At 34.2% G+C, this 25,149-nt stretch overlaps 2 protein-coding genes across 5 annotated transcripts in view; both read right to left on the reverse strand.

The window, feature by feature from the left end:
- LOC111055416 (NACHT and WD repeat domain-containing protein 2) overlaps nt 1-25,149 on the reverse strand; it is a 281,193-nt gene that overhangs the window by 118,406 nt on the left and 137,638 nt on the right. For all 4 annotated transcript variants that reach the window (XR_005573081.1, XM_039441803.1, XM_022342621.2 and 1 more), the window contains exon 2: nt 8,896-10,277. Coding sequence is in view for 3 of the 4 variants with exons in the window: in XM_039441803.1 (XP_039297737.1) it covers nt 8,896-8,960 (65 nt within the window). In the remaining variant the exon portion in view is untranslated. The remainder of the gene's footprint in view (nt 1-8,895; nt 10,278-25,149) is intronic.
- LOC120354506 lies at nt 12,378-13,204 on the reverse strand. The gene has a single exon (XM_039441809.1). The coding sequence runs from the start codon at nt 13,049-13,051 to the stop codon at nt 12,428-12,430; it is 624 nt and encodes a 207-aa protein (XP_039297743.1). The 5' UTR covers nt 13,052-13,204; the 3' UTR covers nt 12,378-12,427.

The following is a 25,149-nucleotide window of genomic DNA, read 5'->3' on the forward strand; positions in this document are numbered from 1 at the left end:
AAGATACAGAGTCACACCTGGAAATCGATGGAATTCTCAATAAATTTGAATCGTGTGAATACATGATGTTTATTCTCTCAAAGTAGGCCTAGCTAATTATTCAGAGATACGGTTTGCGTAAAGTAATATATATTCAATCTTCAATTGTTACTGCTGTAATTTTCTTTCTGCTTCCATTAGGCTTATTTAATTTATGCTTCAATTATAACGATACAATCATAGGAGCTATCTGGTAGAAGCAGGTTGATAACTTGATTGAAAACAAGATTAAAATCGGGAGTAATAAATAATCATCACTATCAGATGTGAGCTTAATCCAATTAAAAAAACAGTACTCCGTGTATTTAAACCGTTATCTCACCCTTAATCTCAAATATACAAACACGAAATATTGATTGAATCTGATGAACTTTATAATCTTTTGGATGGGTTCATTTATTAAAGCTGCCACATGCTTTATATTTAAGCGCCTTTTTTGAAATAGTTAAAGTTCAAGATTGATGAATTCTTGAACATTTTTGAAGCAAGAAGTTTGAATTACTATTTGGGCATAAAATACTATTCATTGCTTCAGTCCATTATAAAGTCTTAATAGAGTTTTGCCGTACGAGAGTTTTAGATCTTTAGTAATCCACGACATAATTAGGTGCACTACATTATAGTTGAACGCTTCATGGAATTTGCACACTTCACAAGTTGATAAAAATATTAGGAAAAAAGTACACTTAAATTACTTCTAGAAGTTCAGCAGAAGTCTAAGCAAGAACAACTTGATATTTTTGAAAGGTTGGATAAGCTTGGAACTTTTAAAATAAACAAATTAAGGTGACTTGAGAAACGATGTTATTACTCATTCATTACGAAGCTTTCAAAAACTTTTTTGGTGTTAGAATAAATTGATAATGGTCTAATGAAGGATTATCATGATAGGTATGAACCTGAGACCATGTCAATTACATTTCCCTACAATCGTAAACCTAGGAGGAATAAGATGTTAATTTAAATGTTTTCAATTCCATACAGATGAGAAATATTGCCGAGAATTCGTCTAGAAGAAAAGGTACTTATCAGAAAATGTCAGGAGTTTTCGACATCATTCAAGGTCTTAGAAAACCTAAGAGGATGAGGAATTCCAAGAAAATTGGTGATTTTTAAGCTATTCACAAAGGATAAAAGCTAAGAAGCTTAGAAAAGATAATATGATAAAGGAAAAAGATGAATATTCAGTCTTCATCGTTATCAAGAGTTTCTAAACGTACAGCTATTTCGTGATTCTTGATCAAATAGTATGAAATACTTGTTCATTATAAAGCATTATTATCAATAATAATATTAATTTCTGTAAATTATATACGTCACTGAGGAGTGATTCTTATTTTCAATTAGTTCAAAGTTCAGCAGTTCACTTCTGAGTAGCTGGAATTTTGGCATTTGCTCATCTTAACAATGCCTTTTCAACTAAAACAACCTACTCCTTTCACTACAAAGTTAACGACTTCCAGAATTCGCATATCTCATTAGTCTACCTATTCTCTGATCTTTCCATCCGCTCTCGCATCGTCTGTTATGAATTTCGTATCTTTTGATGGATTATTTGCCACTTTTTGTTGACGTACTAAAATTCAAGCTATCGTTTCAAATTTGGAGAATCATATTCATAAGTTTCGTACATTCCTTCGAACTCAAGACAATCATGGACATTTTCCTTATTCTCATCATCAGGCTTTGAAAACTCTGACAACAATCCTAATTTCTTGAGGAAAACTTCTCTAATCTATCAAAGAGAATGAGAAAGAGAAAAGGAAGAAAAGAATGAGCTGAGAGATAGAAGATGATAATTAAGAGTACGTGGATAGACGATGGTGAGAAATAGATAATAAAGAAGGCAATGGAGAGTTGTGCTTATATTGCAGTAGCTTCCGCCAAATTTTTTCTTCTTCAACCTATGCCATATTTGCTTCTTCAGTTAAATCACAAGGCAATATCTGGAAATGTTGAATCCCTGAGAATACTCGGTTGAAAAACTGATAATGCTTCTTTAGTTTCAAGAAAAATAAAACTATTTTGCTTTATAATTTTGGTAGCCTAACAGGAATTCTCTCGTATAGAGTGGGTGAAAAATTGGAAATCGGCTTGATATTTCATTATATACAAGAATGAAAAAATTGTTATGTAGAGTTCATGATTTGAACACACACAATTCTAAGTTCAAAAAAAATGTATCAACTGGAATTTTCAATTTATCTGATTAATCATTCACTTCAAAACACAAAACCAAACAAGGAACTTCTATCGAAATTGAAAAATAAAATTTCACTTGAAATTTTTTAAATTTCACTTGAAACCAAGATGATATAGATATTGTTTGCCCTACTTGAGCTACTACAGCTGAAAATACAGTTCGTTTCATTGTTAGAAGTTGATGAACAAGACTCCTCGGAGACTTGATTAAAAATGGAAAAATTCCCCCCCCCCCAGGATTTGATTTTTGAGCTACCCCCTCCCACCAACCAACATTTCAAGCACGCAGCCGTTCAAGATTTGCCATGCCATACCATCAGACATGTTCAGATAGATGTTCTATCTTTTTATATAGCATATTATTATAATCTCACAAAGGTGATCTATTGCCAATTACAAACATATTGCCGTCTCCAGAAAACTAGATTTCCCGGTGCAATATTTTCTAGAAATCAGGGTTGCTTAGTAATTGGATAAACACTATTGGTTGCTGAGTTGATTCGTTTCCGAGTGGCTAGGAGAGGTGAGCACAGATGTACATCCAAGCATGTACTATCGCTTGCCGTTTGCATCCAGTGTGCTGCGACATTAAACCTCTATTGACCATATTGGCTCAGGTTCATACAGGTCTAATGTTCCAATGGTTCTAAGTGTTGAGACTTAACAAGTTACAAATTGCATCAATTATTATTGGTACAAGTGGGAGGGGCGAACACTAAATTATAAAGTTACAGTGACATCAATTGTAAGGATGAACTTGAATCCATTCAACTCTACTTCAATTCAAAAGCTATTCACATTTGATTCATTCAATCCAAATTTAATTCATGATATGATTAAAATTCTAGTATATTCTAAAATTTTATAGATTTCTGTTGAGAATTTTCGCCTATTTGTTGATGAAATATTATTAATGACATTATTTTTTGAAGAAGTTGTAATTATTCTTCTTATTTGATTGAAACTTAGATGTATTAGCGAGGTGTAGCGTAAATGCCAATAATAAAAAATCATCTTAGTATTGGTATGATAAAAAGGTAAGCAAACTTGATAAGCAAGTTTGATAAGCCTGGTTCTGATGTACCGAGACGATGTAAGACTTTTCAAGGTACAAAATATCGAGAACTAGGCAGAGTGGATTAAGATTAACGTGGGTGTCTTCTGATTGAGTCATTTTTGTGTTTCTCTTCCATTCAGTGGATTAAACGTATCCAATCTCAGGGAGAGAGAAAGCAATTTTTAAGATTCTGTACGTATTCTAGAGCTCAAATGTTGATTGATTGAGTTATATTGGGAGAAATTGCTGTGAAAATCGAGAAAGTTTACAAAGATTATGCAACTCTTCACTCAATTTATTTATCTATTTATGGATTTATCTCTTCGAAAGTCAGTTTCTACAAATTCGAATACTCAAATACTGTAAATATATATTTTTCGTGTACTCAATTCAATAACGCTCTATGTTGGAAGAAAGCATAAATAATATTGAAAAGAAAAATCTTGTGTCATAAACACAGCAGCTATTGTAATTCAATGTGATAGAAAGTATGCTCCAGTCAGTGAGTAAATATTTCATGTTTTCCACGATACTTTTAGTATGCAAGTCGTCATTTTTATGCAGTAGAGAAACTTTGAAAAATCTCTTATTAGGCGAAGTTCAATACTCATTGACTATAAAATACATCAAGGAAGTACACAAATGAACAATTTTCAAGAGTACAAATTATTATATCAATAATAATGATCAAACTTCAAATTGAGGCCTTGAATTTCAAATATTTGAGGTCCTAACACAGGCCTAATTTATGAATGTGATAGAAACACACAATTGTTCATTTGTGTACTTCCTTGATGTATTTTATAGTCAATGAGTATTGAACTTCGCCTAATACGAGATTTTTCAAAGTTTCTCTACTGCATAAAAATGAAGACTTGCAGACTAAAAGTATCGTGCTTTCTATCACATTTTTAACACAGGCCTAAATATGATTGAATGGAGTAATGCGATGTGTTGCAATTAATAATCTTTGTATTATGACTTTGTAGATTGAATTATATCAGTACTTAAAAATTTATAACATTCTCTGGTATTACTAACATTGACTTAAGTCTCCAACACTGTCTATTATTTCATTTATTGACAAAATCACAATTCACAGATCATAATATACAATATTATATGATTGGGAGATAACAACAGGCATAACCCAAAACTGTCTCTCCCGGATTCTATTGAGAGGAAACTAACAATATGACGTAATGCTTCAATGCTTGAGAATTATAAAAATCGTGATCATGCATATATTGGAGTAGAGCAGATAAATACGAAGGAAAAAATAGAATATAAGAGATGAATAGATGAGGAAATACTACTTGGGTTTCTCAATAAAGTATTTGTTCGGCATGTGTATATGGAATACAATCATGTAATAAATGTTTGATTTTCATTATTGAGATCCCTGTTCCAATAGAATTACATTTATTAATGTACTGTACCTCATTCTCGAATTTCAAACAATTCCAGTAATTCACTGGATCGCTGATTTAACATTAATTATCATGTAGTGGCCAGTTTCCCGGGAAACTCATCCACTATCAAACAACAGGAAAACTCACTAGTCATTGTCAATAGTGATAAGAGCTTGATACTGATCAACTTCCGAATAACACTAGTTGTATTTTCACAGCAAAATCAATCAGAGCTGTATCAAACATAATCTGGGAAACTTCTCATTAAGTACGGTTGAACATGAGTAGTTTATTGTGTTCGAAGCGAGCACAAATTTCAGATGAATACCAGTGCACAATAGAATCTAATATGTTTTCCATCATCAACTAAAGCAGACAAACATCAACCACATAGTTTCAAACAATATTTACATACACTTGAGTGTTTGAATTCCATTCGAATTTAAACTTCAATCAAATTAATTGCAAAACTCTTAATGAAACTTGACTAAATTGAGAACTTATTTCAATAGAGACGCTCAATTTCAACGCCAATTCAACACGAGACAGAACGCATTGCCTATTATCAAATCAACTCACCAATTAAACAGAGAGTACATTCTGTACCGATTCATTGGCAGTTGTTTATCTTTCATGATAATTGGAATTGGAGCGATAAAATTCTTGCACACGATAGCCGACGCAGATTAACGTTGAACCTCCACGGAATTGAGTGGCGCGTGGATGATTCCAACAATCAACTAACAATTATTCTCCAAGAATAATCTAGACGGAAAGCAATGTCTCATCTTCTTCCAAAAAAGTCGGAGGGTCACTACCCGCCTATTCCTAAATCAAATCTACCGCTTCAATGAATTTTCAATAGATAAGATGATGTTTAATTTGGAGATTTGTAATTTGAAGAGTATACTTTGTGAGAATGTACTGTTTTGAGAATGCAATATTATCCACAGAAAAATTATCCACATTATCGTCTATGGATACATTTTTGAACATGAGTCGCGTGAGAGGAGTTACCACAGCATTTACGCATTTCTACAATTATGAGACACTTAAAACTTCAACTATATAATACTTTCAACGTTTTCACTCTTCACGCACATTTGACACTTGTATAGGATGCTGTCATAGTATATCGTTGCACTTCAAATCTAATGTATCTTTCGTCACTTTCACTTTATTCAACTTTAGAAAAGCCTGCTTTATGCTTCAACGAAGCATGCCTAGGGCAACACTTGTACTAAATTTTAATTTTGTTGCATCATTACACTCTCTTGACTTGACAGAATGAGGAAAATGTACACACTAAGTCATTTACCATAAATGATGTTATTATCTTCTCTCAGATATTCTACAAGGAAGTCTTTCACATATGAAATCTTATTAATTATAACAGTAAGCTAATGTAACACACACTCTGTAGTAACACTGTCTTTATTATTTCAAATCACTGAAGTCTTCAACACTGGAGTCAATAGAATTAGATGAGAGGTAGGTTCAAACGACGTAGCAAGTGTAAGCTGGAATTGAAGCCATCAACTTGATGAGCTATGTGGTAGGTTTTAGTCGATTTTCTAGCCGCCGGTTCTGCTATGGTTCTGACAGTTTATAACGTTATCTAAGAGGAATGAATTTTCTAAAAATGTCGACGATTCTATCCTTCTTCATCCTGAGGTTTTCCTTATTACTTTTCTCGTCTTTCCTCTTTATCACATCTATTCCTCCTCTTTCATGATCATATTCTCCTTTCCTCTGTTTTTTTCACCTTATTATTGTTGTTCTTTTTTTTATTTTGCTCTTCATCTCTCCCTATTTCATCCTCCAGTATCAATTACAAACGATTCAACAGAACAACTACCTGAATTATCTCTTTAACAGATACTTCGAACCTTTGTACTTTCTCTTTTCTTCATCAGGTTTCTTTTATTTTATCTATGTTTTGTCTTATTCTCTCTTATTTGTTCATCTCGCTCTTCTCTATCCACTAATATCAGTTGGATTCCTCTATATATACTGGTGCTGCGATAGAATTCAAGAGAATCTTGAGAGAGAGAATTCAAAAGTTTTTATTCCAGTATCGTATATTCTTGAACCTGGAATTTTCTGTACCTAGTAAAGTTAGCGATTTCCTCCTCTTCGCTGTTATGTTGTGGCGAATATCCAGGAATATAGTTTGTAATGAAGTAAAAGTTACAGAAAAATGGCGAAGCGAAAATCATAATCACTGAAATACTAGTTTCACGGTTGAAGTTAAGGATATCCTTGAAAATTTCATCCAGAGAACCATAAATACTCAAAATAAACAGTAATTAGTAGAACAATCACTCACATACCCATTATGGCGTTATATTACATCTTCATATTATCAAAGATGATAAATTGCAATTTAGAACAAATCTGCACTAAAACTTTTCAAAGCGAAATTTGAATCACAAAAGTGAATGGAATAGTGAAAATGGAAAATTACTACAAAATAGGACTATTATTCTCCGTGGTTGGTCGACCACTAAAACATGCCACATTCACTTTTTTCAACGGCGGAGCTAAAAGAGAAATTCAGAAGTCTGCATTTCTATTACAGAGAGCCTATTTTAATGTATAGAGGAATTCATACAAATTAATAATTTATCAATTTGAAAGTTACAGTATAAGTATCAGAAATTCATTAACGAAAAGTATTCAAAATCTGGAGTTTATTTTATTCGAATGAAATTCAAACAGTTTAGTAAAGCCAGCGGCTAACCATTCGTGAAGAGTAGATCTACGAAGTACTAATTTGTTACACACTCTGGTAAATTTGTGACAAGTTGATCAAGACAGAAAATTATATAATCTTACAAGAATAAATATTGAATCAACATGCTTCAATAATACAAGCAATAGTGAGTTATGTGCCATGACAAATGTTCTCCATGAAACTGTTTCAGAAGGGTTGTATGCTACACTGAATTTTGTTGTCTGATATTTGTTTTTGAAATTCTGGAGTTATGATTACAATATTGCTACCTATCACCAATGATAATTATTTTTCTCGCCCTTCAACAAGTGGATAAAAGAAACATGAGAGATATTCTTGGTGGGTGCGGTTTATACCAAAAGTGCCTGTATTGAACTTGAACTAGCCTTCTCATGTGTTGAGGCACCCATTGAAAAAGAGAAGCGAGAAAGCGATTCACCAATCATAAAAAATTACAAAACTTTTGTTTTTTCGAGTATAATAGATTTCAACTATGGAAGGGAAGAATTATTTCTTGGAAGTTTACTTAAAAAATCTATTGTTCCATCATTATCACATTTACACAAAAGTGACATTGTACGATAGCAGTTAAGTCACCATATAAAAAGTATGATAGAAATAATTATGGAAATAAAGGGTGTCCCACGAAAGATGTAACAGCCGAAAACCATAGACTCTACATGCAATTTTCAACAAAAAAAATGTCTAGTGAAATTGTCTTATATCGACCTTATTTTTCGAGATAAATAGATTTTTTTATATTAAAAAAACGTTCAAAAGCTCAATTTAATCTTGGACAATAAATTAGGAGGAGAGGATGCTATTTTAGCGTAAATTGACACTTTTCTATGATGGAGGAGATACAGATTGAAGTGAATCTGACATGTAATTATTCTTCGTTTATGCAATTTTTCGTGGCACAGTAAGTTTTTGAAAAAATTTCATCATACCAACTTTATGAAAAAATCTACAGGCCATGATTGACTGAATGTTTTTTTTTAATCGAAATCAGTTATGAAGATGGATCAGTATAAAATAAAATTTGACTCTTTGGCAATTTCACCCTTACGAACAAAACGTGGAATACAAAGAACATTACTGGAAAATTATTTAGAAGTGTATTTAGAGATAAACAAAAAGTATAATATTCATGACAAAATATAAGAAGATTACTTTCTAGGAAGTTTTCTCCTCACTATTATACCGAGTACATTTTTTACTGCAGTTTTATGTAATTGTTCTAATGTTTTATTTATGTAGTTTCATTTGATAGTCCAGTGTAGGTTTAGATTACTATAATTTTTCAAAATTAATAATTCATTATCACTGGATAGTTATTGAGAATATTGGGGGCATGGCTTGAAGATTATTCTATTTATTAATGTAAGCAGGAGAAATATCGCTAATTTATTGTTCTAAATCGATTACTGTGAAATGAAATTACTTACTCTTCGGATCCCTGGGATGAATCCTTGTCCTTGTGGGCTTGACCTGATGAGCATGAACTCCCCATTTTGAAGTTGTAGGCTTTTTCTCGAAGACGCTAGACGAAAATTCGCTCTTCGTCAGAGCGAAGATCTCGGAGGTACTCGCTACCTCTACTCACCCCACACAAGTCTTTTCCACTTAACAGGAGAACCAAAAGTTCTTTTTATACGGGTCCTTGAGGAACCCATCTTGAAAAAGTTTGTTTATTCCCGGTTTCGTAAATGAGATTTTTCTGTCCGTAATACACACAATATCGCAGATCTGAATAGAAAACCACTTGGTTCTAAGTAATACAAGTACTTAGCTTACACCATTTTCACAATAATTACGTCCAACAATAATCTATAATGAAAACATTTTGAAAAGTTCTTATCACACTGGTAAAGTTCACATTTTTGCAACAATTATACCATTTCAATACTCAGAACCTCGAGTTCTAGCTGAAGACTTGAACATGACTAATTTGTTACATTTCTCAAAATTGAAGCTATCAGTGCGATAGATAGAGTTCGATTTATGAGATTTCCAGTCCAAAAATTGTTCCACTCATTAAGCAGGATATCCAAAGCTGATAAATTTATTGGTTATAACATATTATATATTATATCACTGAATGGAAAATAAATAATTCTCGGTACAGTAGATTAAGTTTGTGCTTACTGTTGAAATATTTCTATATATTGGCTTGTCTTCTTTGAATATAGCTTTAATAGTTGATGGAGAATGATTTAATTTTATTCTAAAACTGATTAACTTATGCTTGACGATTATTCTATATTACAAATTCAAAGCTGACCCGTTTTCTCCGGTATAATAACAAGGTAAATATGTATTCTAATAATTTGTATGACAGACTATTTACACGTATACCAATTTAGAAATTTTTATAAATCTTCCCCAGAAATCCATGTCTGTGAGTTCAATTTCAATGGTTTCTGGGTCATAAGAAAAATTTCGCAAATCACTCAACATGGTAAGAAATTTGTTGAAAAATACAGTGCTGGAAGAATTGACTTTCAATTGATCCCAGTTTTCACGATGGGCCCTGATTTCAGTTATACAAGATGCAATAAATTATAAACTAGTTGATGAAAAAGAAGATCCCTTCTGGGGATCACTTCTGAAGAGGAATGAAAAGTTTGAAGTAGGAAGGCGAGTAGGGATGAGAACACAAGAGTTTATCGAACATTTTTAAAAAAAACCAGATGTTCCAGATGAAGATGGAGTCCTTTGAGTTATAGTGGATGATTGTGGCGTGTCAAATGTCAAATGGACGATGATTGAAGATGTTCTATGAGATCTTTGAAGACATCAAACACAAGATGGCAGGCTTCCGATTCATCTGAAAAAGAAACAAACGAATTAGAAAAAATGAATAATCAAGGACAAAAAAATCCCGGTCGTAAAAAAAGTTGATATTAAAAGATGTTAAGGTAATTAATTATGTTATCAGATTATAGAAGTGTTACGGGTTTCTACACTAATAATACACTTGAGGCGATTTATACTGATTAGATTTATTACTTACAACACTATAACACACGCAGGTAAACTAGGAACAACTATAAACTGATCACAACCTTATAAATTACACAGAAGTATCACAAGGTTATGTTATCTAATATAAATAACTGCTTAAAAATATCTGTCACCAAGAATAATAAACTGTATAAGGAACTAGAAGAGTCTATTATCACTTTATCACTAGTCTGTCACGATTATTATCACTTTATCACTAGTCTGTCACAATGAAAAGAAGCGAATGATCCCCCTGCAGTTTCTCAACTCCCCTCGCCGACTGCAACACATGCCATTTATAAAGGCAACAGAACTCTCGAGAAGGATCTGGAGGTGTTGAACACGCCGACCAATGACAGTGATTCGAAGGTTCTGGAACGCGCTTGTCATTGGTCGACGTCTCCCTGCACCAAGATGAACTCACGGGAATGATCTAGAATGATCCAGAAGCCCCACCACCCCCCCCCCCCGCCACCACTGTGTTGTTTACTAGACACCCCTCGCCACCTGCCATCTGTTTTAAGGCCTCATCCATAACTCTGCCCCCTCCTTAAAACTGTTCTGTCCCAGAACAGTCAAGATCCATCCTGAAGATGTGGCAAGCAATCAAGCTGGTTTCAATGGATTCACTGGTGTGGCTGCCTGTGGATTGTAAACACAACAGGTGACACTAATTCCAGTGTCCTTGAAAATTCTTCGAATCATTGGTCTCACAATCTTCCAGTTCAATCCATCATAGCCACAGCCGAGTCTTGGGATCCCTAGCTGCTCCACTTCCAGGAATTGGAGATGAGTCCATAGGTCTATTAGACTTTGCCACAAGGCCTGATATGTGGACTCCTCCTGGAGTTGGTCCTTTGTCACCAAATAGAACAAATTTCGGTTCTGATCCTGAAGATGAAGTGCTTTTCCCACTGTTGGATTCTGGAGATTCCGCTCATTCAATCTTTCTAACTTTCTCCTGAAGACCGTAGCAATCCCTCATGATGCTCCCATATTCCTAGCTATGGAATGGGCCAACGCATAGCTCTTTGGCAGGGTGAACAGGTCCTGGCGACTGTCAGTGACATTCCCTTCTTCCTGTGACATCTCCAGATTGGCCATGAAATCTTCAAAGTCAGAGCTGGCTGGTTGAAGAACCTACACTTCTTGAGCTTCCCTTGCAGTATTGCCTCCATGATAGGGTGCCAGTCGGTTGAAGAGGACAATTCCTGGTGTACCTCTTTTTTTCTTGATCCTGTAGACCACATCATTGATCCTTGTGACCACTTCATAACGTCCATCCCAGGAAGTCTGTGAATTGGGAGAGTATCCATGATATAGTCGAGGATTGTACAACCAAATCTTGTCACCAGCCTGGTATCCTCCATGGTCTGCTTCGATGTCATAATGTTGCTTCATCATTTACTGGCATCCTGAGTGTGAGTGCAGATAGTCTGATGGATTCTATCCATCTTTTTCTGGGGCCTGGTGATGTAGTCTTCCCGTTCCAGGTCCACATTGTATTTCTGCATGAGGCTATCTTCCTAGGCATAGAACCATTGACAGACACACACACTGCACATTTCGGCACCAGTTCTTGACATCCTCTTTCAAATTTGGCCAGTAGAACCTCTCTCGTACCTTTCCTCGGGTCTTGTGCACTCCATAATGCCTGCCAGAGACTTCATTGTGTTACTGTCTCAATACTCCTGGAATTCTCTTCCTTGGGACGATGATTTGCAGTCATCTCTGATCACTTGCAATATTTTCGTTCACTCTCTTGAAGATTCCTCCATCTTCCACAATTGAATCCCATTGTGCCCAGAGGGCTTTAACATTAGGTGACAATGGCGCTATTTCTTGACAGTTTCCTTGACCACGTTTCCAAGACCACAGGGGGTTTAGATCAGGATCTTCCTCCTGGTCCATCAGAATTTCATCTCATCCCTAGTAGTCTGTAGCAACAGTTACCCTGTTCACAGTTGCTTCCTTTCACTTCTGGCGTGAGCAGTGTTTCCAGTCCTTATCACAATCCACAATCTCCTGCTTCTTGTCAAACATTGACTTCTTTGGGCACTTGCTTCGAAGATGACCTCTCTCTCCGCAACCCCAATACTTTATCTCCTTTTTCTCGATCCTGAGCTTCTCCAAGATCTTCTTAATTATTTCCTCCATGAGCTCATCATGATTATCCCCCACCGATACTGCTTGATTATGAACATGGACACTTAATGATTGTGTAACAGCTTCATATTCGAAAGCCTGAGTAAGTGCCTCACTGAGGGTCTGAGGATGAGCAAGTTCAATGGCTCGTTGAGTTTCTGCCTCACAAAGACCATCTAGGAATCTTTCAACTGCTAAGCTCTCGTAAACTTCATCGTCCACAAATGGGTAAGCATTCCTCACAAGGCGAGCTATGTCGATTTCATATTCTTGGAGTGATTCATTTGGCTTCTGAACTCTGTTCTTGAATTGTGAACGGTACATTTGATCCAAGTGTTGGTGGCAAAATTTCATTTCCATGTTCCTCAACAGTTCATGATTGTCTCGTCTGTCAGCCATTGAAATCGTCTGAAGTACTGCCAGTGCATCTCCACAGAGCAACAGGCTCAACATTGAAGCTTTCACTACTGTATAACTCCATGTATAACTGCAGCTGCATCAAACAAGGCGCGGTAATCCTCCCATGGCATTTTTCCATCAAACATTACTAGTCCACTGTGCTGAGTTGGCATAACAATAGGCCAATTGTAGTTATTGACTGGGGTATTCTTCTCAAGGTGGATAGCAAAAGTATTATTCACCTTCAAGGATGCTTTTGCCCCACCATTATCGTTAATTTGCAGTCCAGAACACTCTTATCAAATTTATCTTCCATTTTTTTGAGTTTAAATTTTCCAAAATTTTATTGTTTACTCGTTATTTTTCATCAAATTTACTATCAAAAAATAATTTAATTTCCTCCAATTTAGTTTCCAATGATGATTTATTTTCCTCTAATTTACTTTCCAATGATGCCAATGATAATTCATTTTCTTCTAATTTTTTTTCCAATGATGATTTATTTTCTTCTAATTTACTTCCAAATTCACTCTCCAATGATTCAAATTTACTCACCATGAAGGCTCAGGAGTCTATTCCGAATAAGAAACTTTCTGGATCTTCACCCTGAGTCAGTAGTGCTTGGCGGAGACAATCCTATAGAACAGATTTTGGGCCATTTATATCCAAATCACGCTCTTCGAGTTTTGCTTTCAACTGTCTTACTTTCAAACTTGTAAGTGTCATACCTTTTCCAACTATTTTAGATTAAGTCCCAGGAGAAAAATATTGCAAAGGTCACAGATATTCACAGATCAATAGCAATTTTAATAACACTGGCATAAGAGTTCACTCACTTGAAGATTAAAATTCACACTTGAAGATAAAAGTTCAAATAATTGGAAACAAAAGTTCACACTCACTCGAGAATGAAAGTTCACACTCAGATATTATGATACTCGAAAATAAAAGTTCACACATGAAGATCGCACAAAAGTTCACCCAGTTTATAAGATCGCCTCAAGTAACAATGTCCCCAATTCTGACACCAATGTTATGGGTTTCTACACTAATAAAACACTTGAGGCGATTTATACTGATTAGATTTATTACTTACAACACTATAACACACGGAGGTAGACTAGAAACAACTATAAACTGATCACAACCTTATAAATTACACAGAAGTATCACAAGGTTATGTTATCTAATATAAATAACTGCTTAAAAATATCTGTCACCAAGAAAAATAAACTGTATAAGAAACTACAAAAGTCTATTATTATTAAGTCACGATTATTATCACTTTATCACTAGTCTGTCACAATGAGAAGAAGCGAATGATCCCGCTGTAGTTTCTCAACTCCCCTCGCCGACTGCAACACATGCCATTTATATAGGCAACATAACTCTCGAGAAGTTCTCGATTAGATTTATTACTTACAACACTATAACACACGGAGGTGAACTAGGAACAACTATAAACTGATCACTACCTTATAAATCACACAGAATTATCACAAACTTATGTTATTTAATATAAATAAATGCTTAAACATATCTGTCACCAATAATATTAACTATATAAACAACTACAAAAGTCTATTATCACTTTATCACTAGTCTGTTACGATTATTATCACTATATCACTAGTCTGTCACAATGAAAAGAAGCTAATGATCCTGGTGTAGTTTCTCAACTCCCCTCGCCGACTGCATTACACGCCATTCATATAGGCAACAGAACTCTCGAGAAGGATCTGGAGGTGTTGAACACGCCCGACCAATCACAGTATTTCAAAGGTTCTGGAACGCACTTGTCATTGGTCGACGTCTCCCTGCACCAAGATGAACTCACAGGAATGATCTAGAATGATCCAGAAGCCCCCCCCCCTGCCACCTCTGTGTTGTTTACTAGACACGCCTCGCCTCTTGCCATCCATCTAAAGGCCTCACCCATAACAATAGTTATTACACATATTATAATCTACGCCAGTGATTCACTAGCTGCTTATGTGTTTTTTGACCCACCTTTGGATTCTTAATTCATATTTGCGACATAATAACCAATCCACTAGTGAATGCATTTCAATCAATGAATCAATCAATTCATTCAGCCTGAAGATATGATCCGTATATATGGCTAAGTCACAAAGTATTTTGTAAGATTACAATACATAATCAAATTATTTACGTCAGAATACACAATAAAATCAATAATAACAAATATTATTCCATTTAGGAGATTATTCCTAGGGAATTATTATTAGGAAATTATTCCTATACTGGAAAGAAGAACTTACTTCGGTTACCTATATGTATTCAAATACAAATTTTCCAGTTAATTAGTTGAAGAACTAAGAAAAACATCTAAATAAAAGTATTTTATAGCATATTGTAGGACTTTCATTTTGGGCTTGGTTGAGGGCATTTGAAGAACCCTTCAAAAGTCACTCTTCCTGCAGCTGAATCTGCATAAAAAATGTAAAAAGTCTCTGTAGAAAATTGATTGGTCATTATTTTAAAATTCTGCCTACTCTTCCCTGATTTACCAAAAATTTATCATGAAGGAATTCAAAATTCGGCCACAATATGAATACACCAGTTACTGGGTGATGTACAACTGTTCAGATCACCAGAATCAAGCCCCGCCTACATTCTCCTGATTGGTCAAAATTATTCAGGACCCAATTTAAAAGTATTTAAATACCAGTAGTTTAGCGTGATGTACTATTTCTCAAACACATTTCTCAGCTCCGCCTACTTTCTCCCAAGGGGCCAATCGATACATAGTTCAAAATTTAGCCACTATGGTCCATGCAAATTTACTTCCGACTTGGGATTGACATGCGCAGCAGAGAAAGCATACAGCAGAAGGGATACAGTGGCACGATGTTGCTGTTTTGAAGCGGCCAGCGATCTCCAACTTCTAGTGATTGTTCATGTGCTCATGCCACACATGAGAAGTTTCCTGTTTGAAAGCGGTCAGACGACTGACAAATTGGCAACTCTGCTTCTACCTATTACACTATTAGTTACTGTAATTAGCTGATCTCCCTCCATTTCTCTGCGCTGAATATTCCTTCAAGTCTAGAGTAAATTTGCACAGACCATAGATGACAGCAGTAACTGGGTGATGTACAAATTTGCATCGGACAGCAATCCGAACAAATTGCTCGGAATTATTGAGCATGATTTTGGTATAGGCCTACTTTCAAACATATTCGAATCAGCCTCACCTGAACCAGTGATTTGAATTTGAAATTCCTATCCTGATAACAAAAACACTGGAAATGGTATATTTCAGGCACAGATTTCGTATAAACTTTCAACACATGTTTCCTAGTCCTTAGCTAAACATACATACCATATATACAGGGTGATTCTTAATTATGGTGAAATAATTAAATACGTGTTAGTGGAGGTAAAAATAAGAAAAAAAGTTCTTATAAACATATATCCCATAAACACATCATTAGCGAGCTATACAGAGTAAAAGATTTCGCCCGGAATTCAGTTCCTCTGATGTAATACACCGATGCTGAATTGTTTGGGAACTAGTTCTTGGAAAACTTATGCTGGATTCATATGGAAAAATATCTGAAAAATTGAATAAAACTAGTCTGGAAGCAGTAGTGTGAGTAGTTTTTGAGAAAAAAGTTGAAATATGCAAAAAATCTAAGTAGAAAAACACAGACTTCTACGTTTGATGCCTAATGACTTTCTTTAATGATCAGTAAACAGATAATTTTTCGCAATAAAAATTGTAGAGAATTTAATTCTGAAAAGAATCATGTAAGCTGTGTAAACTAAATTTGAATAAAAGTTGAATGAAATGTATTATTATGTAGTACATTACACCACAAAAATTTACTGTTTTATGAGGATAGAACTAATAACTCATAGGTTATAGCTGATTGCAAATAAAATATTCTGTTATTATTTGCAATGAGCTATAACCTATGAGTTATTAGTTCTATCCTCATAAAACAGTAAATTTTTGTGGTGTAATGTACTACATAATAATACATTTCATTCAACTTTTATTCAAATTTAGTTTACACAGCTTACATGATTCTTTTCAGAATTAAATTCTCTACAATTTTTATTGCGAAAAATTATCTGTTTACTGATCATTAAAGAAAGTCATTTGGCATCAAACGTAGAAGTCTGTGTTTTTCTACTTAGATTTTTTGCATATTTCAACTTTTTTCTCAAAAACTACTCACACTACTGCTTCCAGACTAGTTTTATTCAATTTTTCAGATATTTTTCCATATGAATCCAGCATAAGTTTTCCATGAACTAGTTCCCAAACAATTCAGCATCGGTGTATTTCACCAGAGGAACTGAATTCCGGGCGAAATCTTTCACTCTGTATAGCTCGCTAATGAAGCATTTATGGATTTATGTTTATGATAACTTTTTACCTCTACTATCACGTATTAAATTATTTTACCATAATTAAGAATCACCCTGTATATATAAACGCTTTTCATTCACTATCATGGGCTCATATTAAAGAATGTCATTCATTATCACGGAAAACCTAACAAAACTGAATGAAATGCATCATTGGCTGGGCAACTTGAATTTATGGAGAGTATTTGAAAAATTTTCAAAAATCTCATGGATCATGCCAATTTGGATGTAACATTATCAAGAAGAATTTCAAATAGATTTGTAGAATGCATTCAAACATCCAAATGAACGAGCCCAAAGAATTTCAATATTTCCGGTTCAGCAGGTTTCCAGATCTGATGTTGAATGAATCACTATAGTTATTTAATGATATTGTTGCTGGTTTTTACACTAATAAAACACTTGAGGCGATTTATACTGATTGGATTTATTACTTATAACACTATAACACACGGAAGTGAACTAAAAACAAATATAAACTGATAACTACCTAATAAATTACACAGAATTATCAAAAGCATATGTTAACTAATATAAATAACTGTATAAACAACTACAAGAGTCTATTATCACTTTATCACTGATACTGTCACAATAAGAAGCAGGAAGCAGGAAACACTTCACTGAAGTTTCTCAGCTCAACTCCGACTGCAACATGCGCCATTTATATAGGGTCAGCAGAACAATCTAGAATGGTGGAGAATACATCCGGCCTATCACAGCAGAACTCTCTAGAAGGGTCTGGAGGTGTGGCGAAACGTCCGACCAATCGCTGTGCATGGAAGGTTCGAGAACGCGCTTTCCATTGGTCGATGGTTCCCTGTACCAAAACCGGAAAAACACACTAGAATGATCTAGAAACCTCCCTGCCTGCTCCGTATTGATTACCTGAAAATTCCAGAAAACCATCGCCTCTGACATCCCTCTCAAGGCCTCATTCATAACAATATATTTCATAACATTTTAAAAGAATACACAGTCATCATTGTATGAAATAGAAATCTAGCACATTGAGAATAAATGACTATAGTTCTAATTGGACCTCTTTCCAAGCATTGAACCATCGAAAAGATTCTATATACTACATACTACATTTCCTTCTCTAGAGGCTACAACAACCAATAATTGAATAAAACATAACCTTATGTTAGAGTATGAGCATTCTCTGAAGACAAGAATATTGTAAACACAATTTTGTTGTAAGTTTTGAAGCATCATATCGTGAGTGTTGCAAATATTTCAAATCCCATGCAGATCGAAATTCAAAATTCAATTAGAAAATAAACCAAGATAGACTAAAGAAATTTTCAAATTATCGAGTATATTCAATTTATTATTAGTATGAAAAATGAGAATACTTAAAAATTATTGATAAGATTCGATAAGAACACTTTTTCCGAGACCTAGAAGATGAACATTTGAATTTGTCACTAAGTTTTGGGGTCTTTGACTGATACTATCCTGATTGCTTTGATTCAACCCGCCATAACTTTTTCGTCGTCTGGGGTCTTTGACTGATACTATTCTGATTGCTTTGATTCAACCCGCCATAATTTTTTCGTCGTCTGGATTCTGGAAGGTACTTCATTAAATGAATTTTGTTACAATGAAATATCAGGAGGTTGCAAAAACCTATCACATTTCTCCGAATTCCATTCTACCAAATGATGGCACATTTTCAACATTCATTATTCCATGATTCGATGATATTTGGTTGAGGGAAACTTTATTTAAGGTGGAAGTCTCCTTGCTAAAATTTGTCAATACACCAAAAGCTTTTAACACAAACTTCTCAACGAATGACTTGTAAAGGGTATTTATCTCTGCAAGTCATCATCATGAATATTAATGGTTCAAGAGGAGCGAGGTAATATTAATTTTCCAGGATCAGTTGAGGAAAATCGCAGAGAGGTTGACATTTTCTGATAAATATAAGCAACGAGCTTTTCAGCCTTTATGGAGAGACGCATCAAGCCTCGTGCACCAATCATTCCCAATAGTGATCTAATCCGAAGCAATCCCTTTCATGTCTGCATCCTAATTTCCGATGTCAACCTGGTCTACGGAGACTATCCCAGTCAATCAACGGGGACTACCTCAAGCACACCCGTTAAGAGATTTTGCTTCTAGGAAGTCTACCCTTGTTAATACACGCTGAACGGATCTTTGCCGTTAAACTCCTTGCCATAGATAGTCTTAGGATTAATAGTCGGTATTTCCTTATTGAGGCAATTTGTGTTTGCAATAATACTGTCATATACACCCATAACAAAAGCATACGTTCCATGGATAATCTGTTCTCCTCGATTGCAAGTATCAATTAACGATGAACGGATAAGGAAGATAGTACAATGTCATCAGACGATTAATATAATCTGGATTTTCGACTACTGTAGAGTAACTATCATATTCGACAGGGCCTGTATTTTCTCGAAATCACCTCAAATACCAATTTAATGATAAACGGATAAGGAAAATAGTACAATATCATCAACCGATTAGTATGATATTAATTCTAAATTACTGGAGATCATATCATATTTGTCAGTGCATGTGTTTTCCTCAAATCATATGAAATAATCAGCAATCACACTTAACAAGATTTGGAGCAACCGAAAAGGATTACCGCTCTCTACACGGGTGTTCAAATTCATGATAACAGCGATTCAATTATCAATCGGAGTATATTAATTATTGTGATTGAATAGCGATTCAAAGTCACCCAAATCTTGAGTAGCATAACTAGAATAAGCAGGTAGTTTGGTCATGATAAATATTTTACTCTGGAGTGTTAAGCCAACCAGAATTCAGGTAAAATGTCTCGAACTCTCAATACTCCTGCAGCATCATCTTCCACGGATCAAAGCTACTCAAATTACGGTTGATAGATGATATGGAGTACTTCAACTTATCAAATGAAATAATTCTTCATATGTCTAATCTAAGGCAATGAAGTGGGACAATGCTAATTAACAATATGAATAGTACTCGGATTGTCTTTTCGATACTGCTCTTCAACGTTTAACCATAGAGAGAATACAGCATAGCTTATGTTATATATTCTGTTTCCCTATGGTTTATTGTAAGTTATTGGATAGGGCTTGACATGAGACGTTATAGAGTAATCGCGATGCGGATGATAAGAGTAGCAATAATATTATTGTTTCATATTCTGTTCAATCAACTGTTAATCTGCAGAATATTGCAGCAGGCCTATATTGATTTGAAGACATATTGTCAGAGTATTGTTGGATCAGAGTAAAACATATTGCAATAAACATGAGAGGGAACCTGTTGTCATGACAATTGATTCGAAGAAATTGTTTTGTCTTGTTCATCCAGCTATGTAAAATATCGTAGGCTCTTATTGAATCAGTGATAAGGGTGGAGACCCTTACTGCCATACTCCACCGTTCAGTATTATTATTGTTATATATGAAAGAGGAAGCTTGGAAAAACTAATATATATATATATATCATTATTATTATTATTGGATTTAAGTGAATAACAAATTCATATCGATACTCTCTGATGGAAGGTGATTTTGGAAACTACATGTAAAAAACCGGATGACAAACATGGCAACTATGCAATCATTAGTAAACGTTAATTTCAATTATTGAATGGAGGAACATTATCGGACAAGGAAACGATAGCATAGAGAATCATTCCAATTTATAGAATTGCATGTGATTTTTTGAGAAGGTTCACATTCTGTATATGTTTATGTGTTACTGGTACTTTTCGTGGTGTTATGCAGATGATGTGATCAATATCCATATTGAATGAAAACGACTTGATATTGTCAAAATCAGTAATTTGTTACAACAATATGGGAAACTAGTTTCGGAAGTTACGCCATCATCTCTAGTAAACTGAAAGCTTGGACATTGAGCAGCAGAATATATGGTGTGGGTAAAGCTTCAACATAGAACATTAGCTGCTGACCAATTATTGAGCTCTTAGTCGAGCTCTAACGTCATTGGCTGAGACTAGAAACGCTCAAGTTTTTCAAATATGGAGGTCTAGGTCTTGGCCAATGACAGCATAGTCTATATATGGTGTGGGTAAAGCCTAACGATCGGACATTAGTTGCCGACCAAAAAAGGTTGAGCTCTAACGTCATTGGTCGAGACTTGAAACGCTCAAGTTTAGCAAATATGGAGGTCTCAGCCTCGTTCAATGACAGTCTAGTCTTTATTTGATGTGGTTGAGGCCTTACGATTCGACATTACCTGCCGACCAATCAAGGTCGAGCTCTAACGTCATTGGTCGAGACTAGAAACGCTCAAGTTTTCCAAATAATGGAGGTCTAGTCTCGGTCGATGACAGTAGAGCTCAAAATTCATTGGTCAACAGCTAATCGCCGATCGTAGAATCTTCGCCGATCGCTAATACTTCACCCACACTATAAAATATTCAGTTTTACAATGTTTAAGCTTTTATTTTACTAGAGATTGATATTTGTGTTGCAACCGAAACCAGCTATCTATCATTGTTGTAATAAGTAGGTGGTTTTGACAATATAGAGTTGTTATCATTAAATATTACTAGTATCCTTCTATAAATACAAGGATATCCTTATTAAGTGATTTTTACATAGAATTTCAAATGGTTAGTTGATAGAATTAATCCGTATATTATGAACAAAAAATCCGTCCACAGGACTCAATTTCAGACAAAGATGGTCAACGGTCCTACGATGAAGTAGATTAGAAAGGGCAAATGCATAGGATTTATGGTCGAGAGAGGTAACCAAGACCATAGAGGAATAATACTGTGCTATGCTATCTTTTCTCTATGCCAAGACTAAGTAGTATTCTTTTTTCATATCAATGTGATTTGATTTCTTAGGAAGGTGGATAAATAATTTATTTCTATTCGACATTAGATACAATATAGTATTTTAGGCTTCGACATCAACATGAAAGAACAATAAATTTATACTGTCCAATATAAATAAGACAGTTTTTTGGGCTTATAGCTTTTCAATTATCGATAAAAAATCTTCTTCTCCTTAGTCTCAGCTGATTGTAGTTGATATCATACTTTGCTGATATTATGATCTATTCATTCGATATATTCATCCATTCACTAATAGTCTTACTTTGCTAATTAATGATTTTTATTGTATTTCGTTCATAATAATATTGTGAATTATTTCACTGACTTAGTTTGTTATATTAAATAACTTACACTTAAATTATTGACTTTACAATCAAATCAATTTAGAATTCAAATTATTGAGTATCACATTTTGATGTAACTACATGAATTAATAGATTTGAAAAGTCCAAAATATCTGGCAAGAAAGTTTGTTTTTATTATATTATGTATTTGTGTGAAATGTGAAGGGTTGTATGGCAGAGAGGACCTAGAGTCCTAACTCCGCCCTCAATAAAGACAATAAATAAATATTTCTCTCTCTCCCGGTCGTGTGTTGATGGAAAGATATTATTTTATATCCTTTTCAGAGAATCGACAATTATTTATTGAAACACCGCAGATTTATGAAGTTACACCACAATATTATATCATCGTTATTCAAATTACATACAATCTTTATTCTCATTGTTTAATTTTTCATACCTTGTAGTAATGATTAGCAATACTGTCATTTAATGTAAATTAGTGTATAAGCCAGTAAATATTGTATGTAACATGCATAAATAAAGAACTCTAATCTAATCTCTTGTTCATTCATCAGCTGCGTTTTATGCTTCTTCCAATTTTGTTATATTCACAACTTTCCCTTATTCCTTCTTATTTCCTCTCTCTTGAGCCTCAAACATTCCTACTTTCGTTCATCTCTTCTCCTTCTTCTACCATACTCATGAACTTTTGGACTCAACTCATACGTTTTTCTCGCCATTTTTATGTACCATTTTTTATCATCTTCTTCTACTTTTATTTTAGTAATGTTCCTTCTAAGTTTTGTCTTTCATTTTACTAATTAGTATACTTCCCACTGCTTTTTTCCTTCGCCTCAATAATTCCTTCTTTTTACTAATTCGAATGACTTTTTGATTTACCTTATTTGCTGTTCTCACAAGAATATTACTCGACTTGAAACTCTCCTCGTTTTTGTCAGTTTTCTACATTTTTTCACTTTCTTCTCTATTTCTTACACTCTCCTCTAAGTTCATTGTTCCGTTTTCCTTCAATCTTTGTCCTTCAAGTTACCTCCTCTTCTTCCTCATCTTTCACCTCCCCACCGCCATTCTCTTCTCCTCCTACTCATCTTCCTCACCATTCTTCTTCTTCTTTTTCTCCTTCTTTTTCATGTTCTTCTTCTTCGTCCTCTCCTTATTTTTTTTCTCCATCTTTTTATTTTTCTTAGTCTCCTTATTTTTCCTTCTCATTCTTCTTCTTTTTCTTGATGTTCTTCTTCTCGTTTTTTCCTTTCTTCTACTTCTTCTTCCTCTTCTTCTTTTTATTCTCCTTCTTTTTTCTCTTCTTTTTCCTTTTCCTTTCTTCTTACTCTACATCTTTTCCTCTTCCTCACCACTCTCTCTATTCCATGTAACATACATTTTTTTCTGATCTAAGTCTTCTCCTCTATTTTGCTATTGCGTCTCCTTTTTCTTTTCCTCAAATCCTCCTTTCTCTATAAATTTTGCTTTTTTACTTCTTAATAGACTTGATAGGATGCAGAATACAGATCAATATTTCAGGTCTTCGGAAGTCTAATAATTTTTGTTAGCTCTGTCAGCTGTGCGAATGCTCTTCAAGATAGAAATTGTTATTTGATTCAGTATTTTATGTTCATATGTCTTAAATTCATCTTATTCACGTTTTAATTTGGTTTCATATTTTATACATATTGGTTTGAGATCTAGTTCTTAATTTCATCGATTCTTTTCATAATCATAGTTTTGAATCTCTATTCAAAAACAAATTATATTTTACATATTTTTTAAAATTTCTTTTATATCGGTTATCTATTTGAAGATTATTTTTCCTCTTATTTAACTTTTATTTCGTATTCATCTTTTATACATATGGTTTGAGTTCTAGTTTTTCATTTCATCGATTCTTTCAGTATTCATAGTTTTTAATCTCTATTAAAAACGAATAATATTCTAAATCTTTCTCAAAATTTCTTTTGTATTGGTCATCTATTTAAAATTTATTCTTTCTCCCTGTTCTTCTTATAAGAATAATAATAACTCAATCAAACTTATCATTTTTTCTTCTTTTTCAGTTCAATGTTCTTTTTCTTCTTCTTCTTCTTCTCACTTTTTGCTACCACACTTATCTCCCCCTCCCACTTGTCCTTCAGCGTTTCTCCATTATCATCTGTGGCTTTGCCTTTGTCTTGCATTTCCTTCTTATTTCCTCCTCAAATTATCATTTCGTTAATAAATTCTGCTATCTTTTGAATCATTATCTTCTTCACTTGTCGTAGGGATTCTTTATTCATGAGGTTTATATAGTTTTATTATTACTTTGAGAAGAACGTTCTCAAAACAAAACTAATTCTTATAGGCATAAAATTTGACTCGATTTTGGTAAATTAACTCAAATAACGTTTCAGTTCATCTTTTCTACTGTTCTCTCAAAAATATCCCATTTATATTATCAAGGGTTTCTATTTCTTCCTGTTACTCTCCATTCTCTACTCTTTCACACTCTATCCTTTTCATCATCATCATCATCATCATCATCTTCACACTATCATCATTTACTTCTTCTTCTTCATCTTCACATCCACTTCAACCTAATCTCAATCTCCAACTTCATCTTCATC

This window comes from Nilaparvata lugens, chromosome X (genome assembly GCF_014356525.2).
Source record: "Nilaparvata lugens isolate BPH chromosome X, ASM1435652v1, whole genome shotgun sequence".
Taxonomy (NCBI): Eukaryota; Metazoa; Arthropoda; class Insecta; order Hemiptera; family Delphacidae; genus Nilaparvata; species Nilaparvata lugens.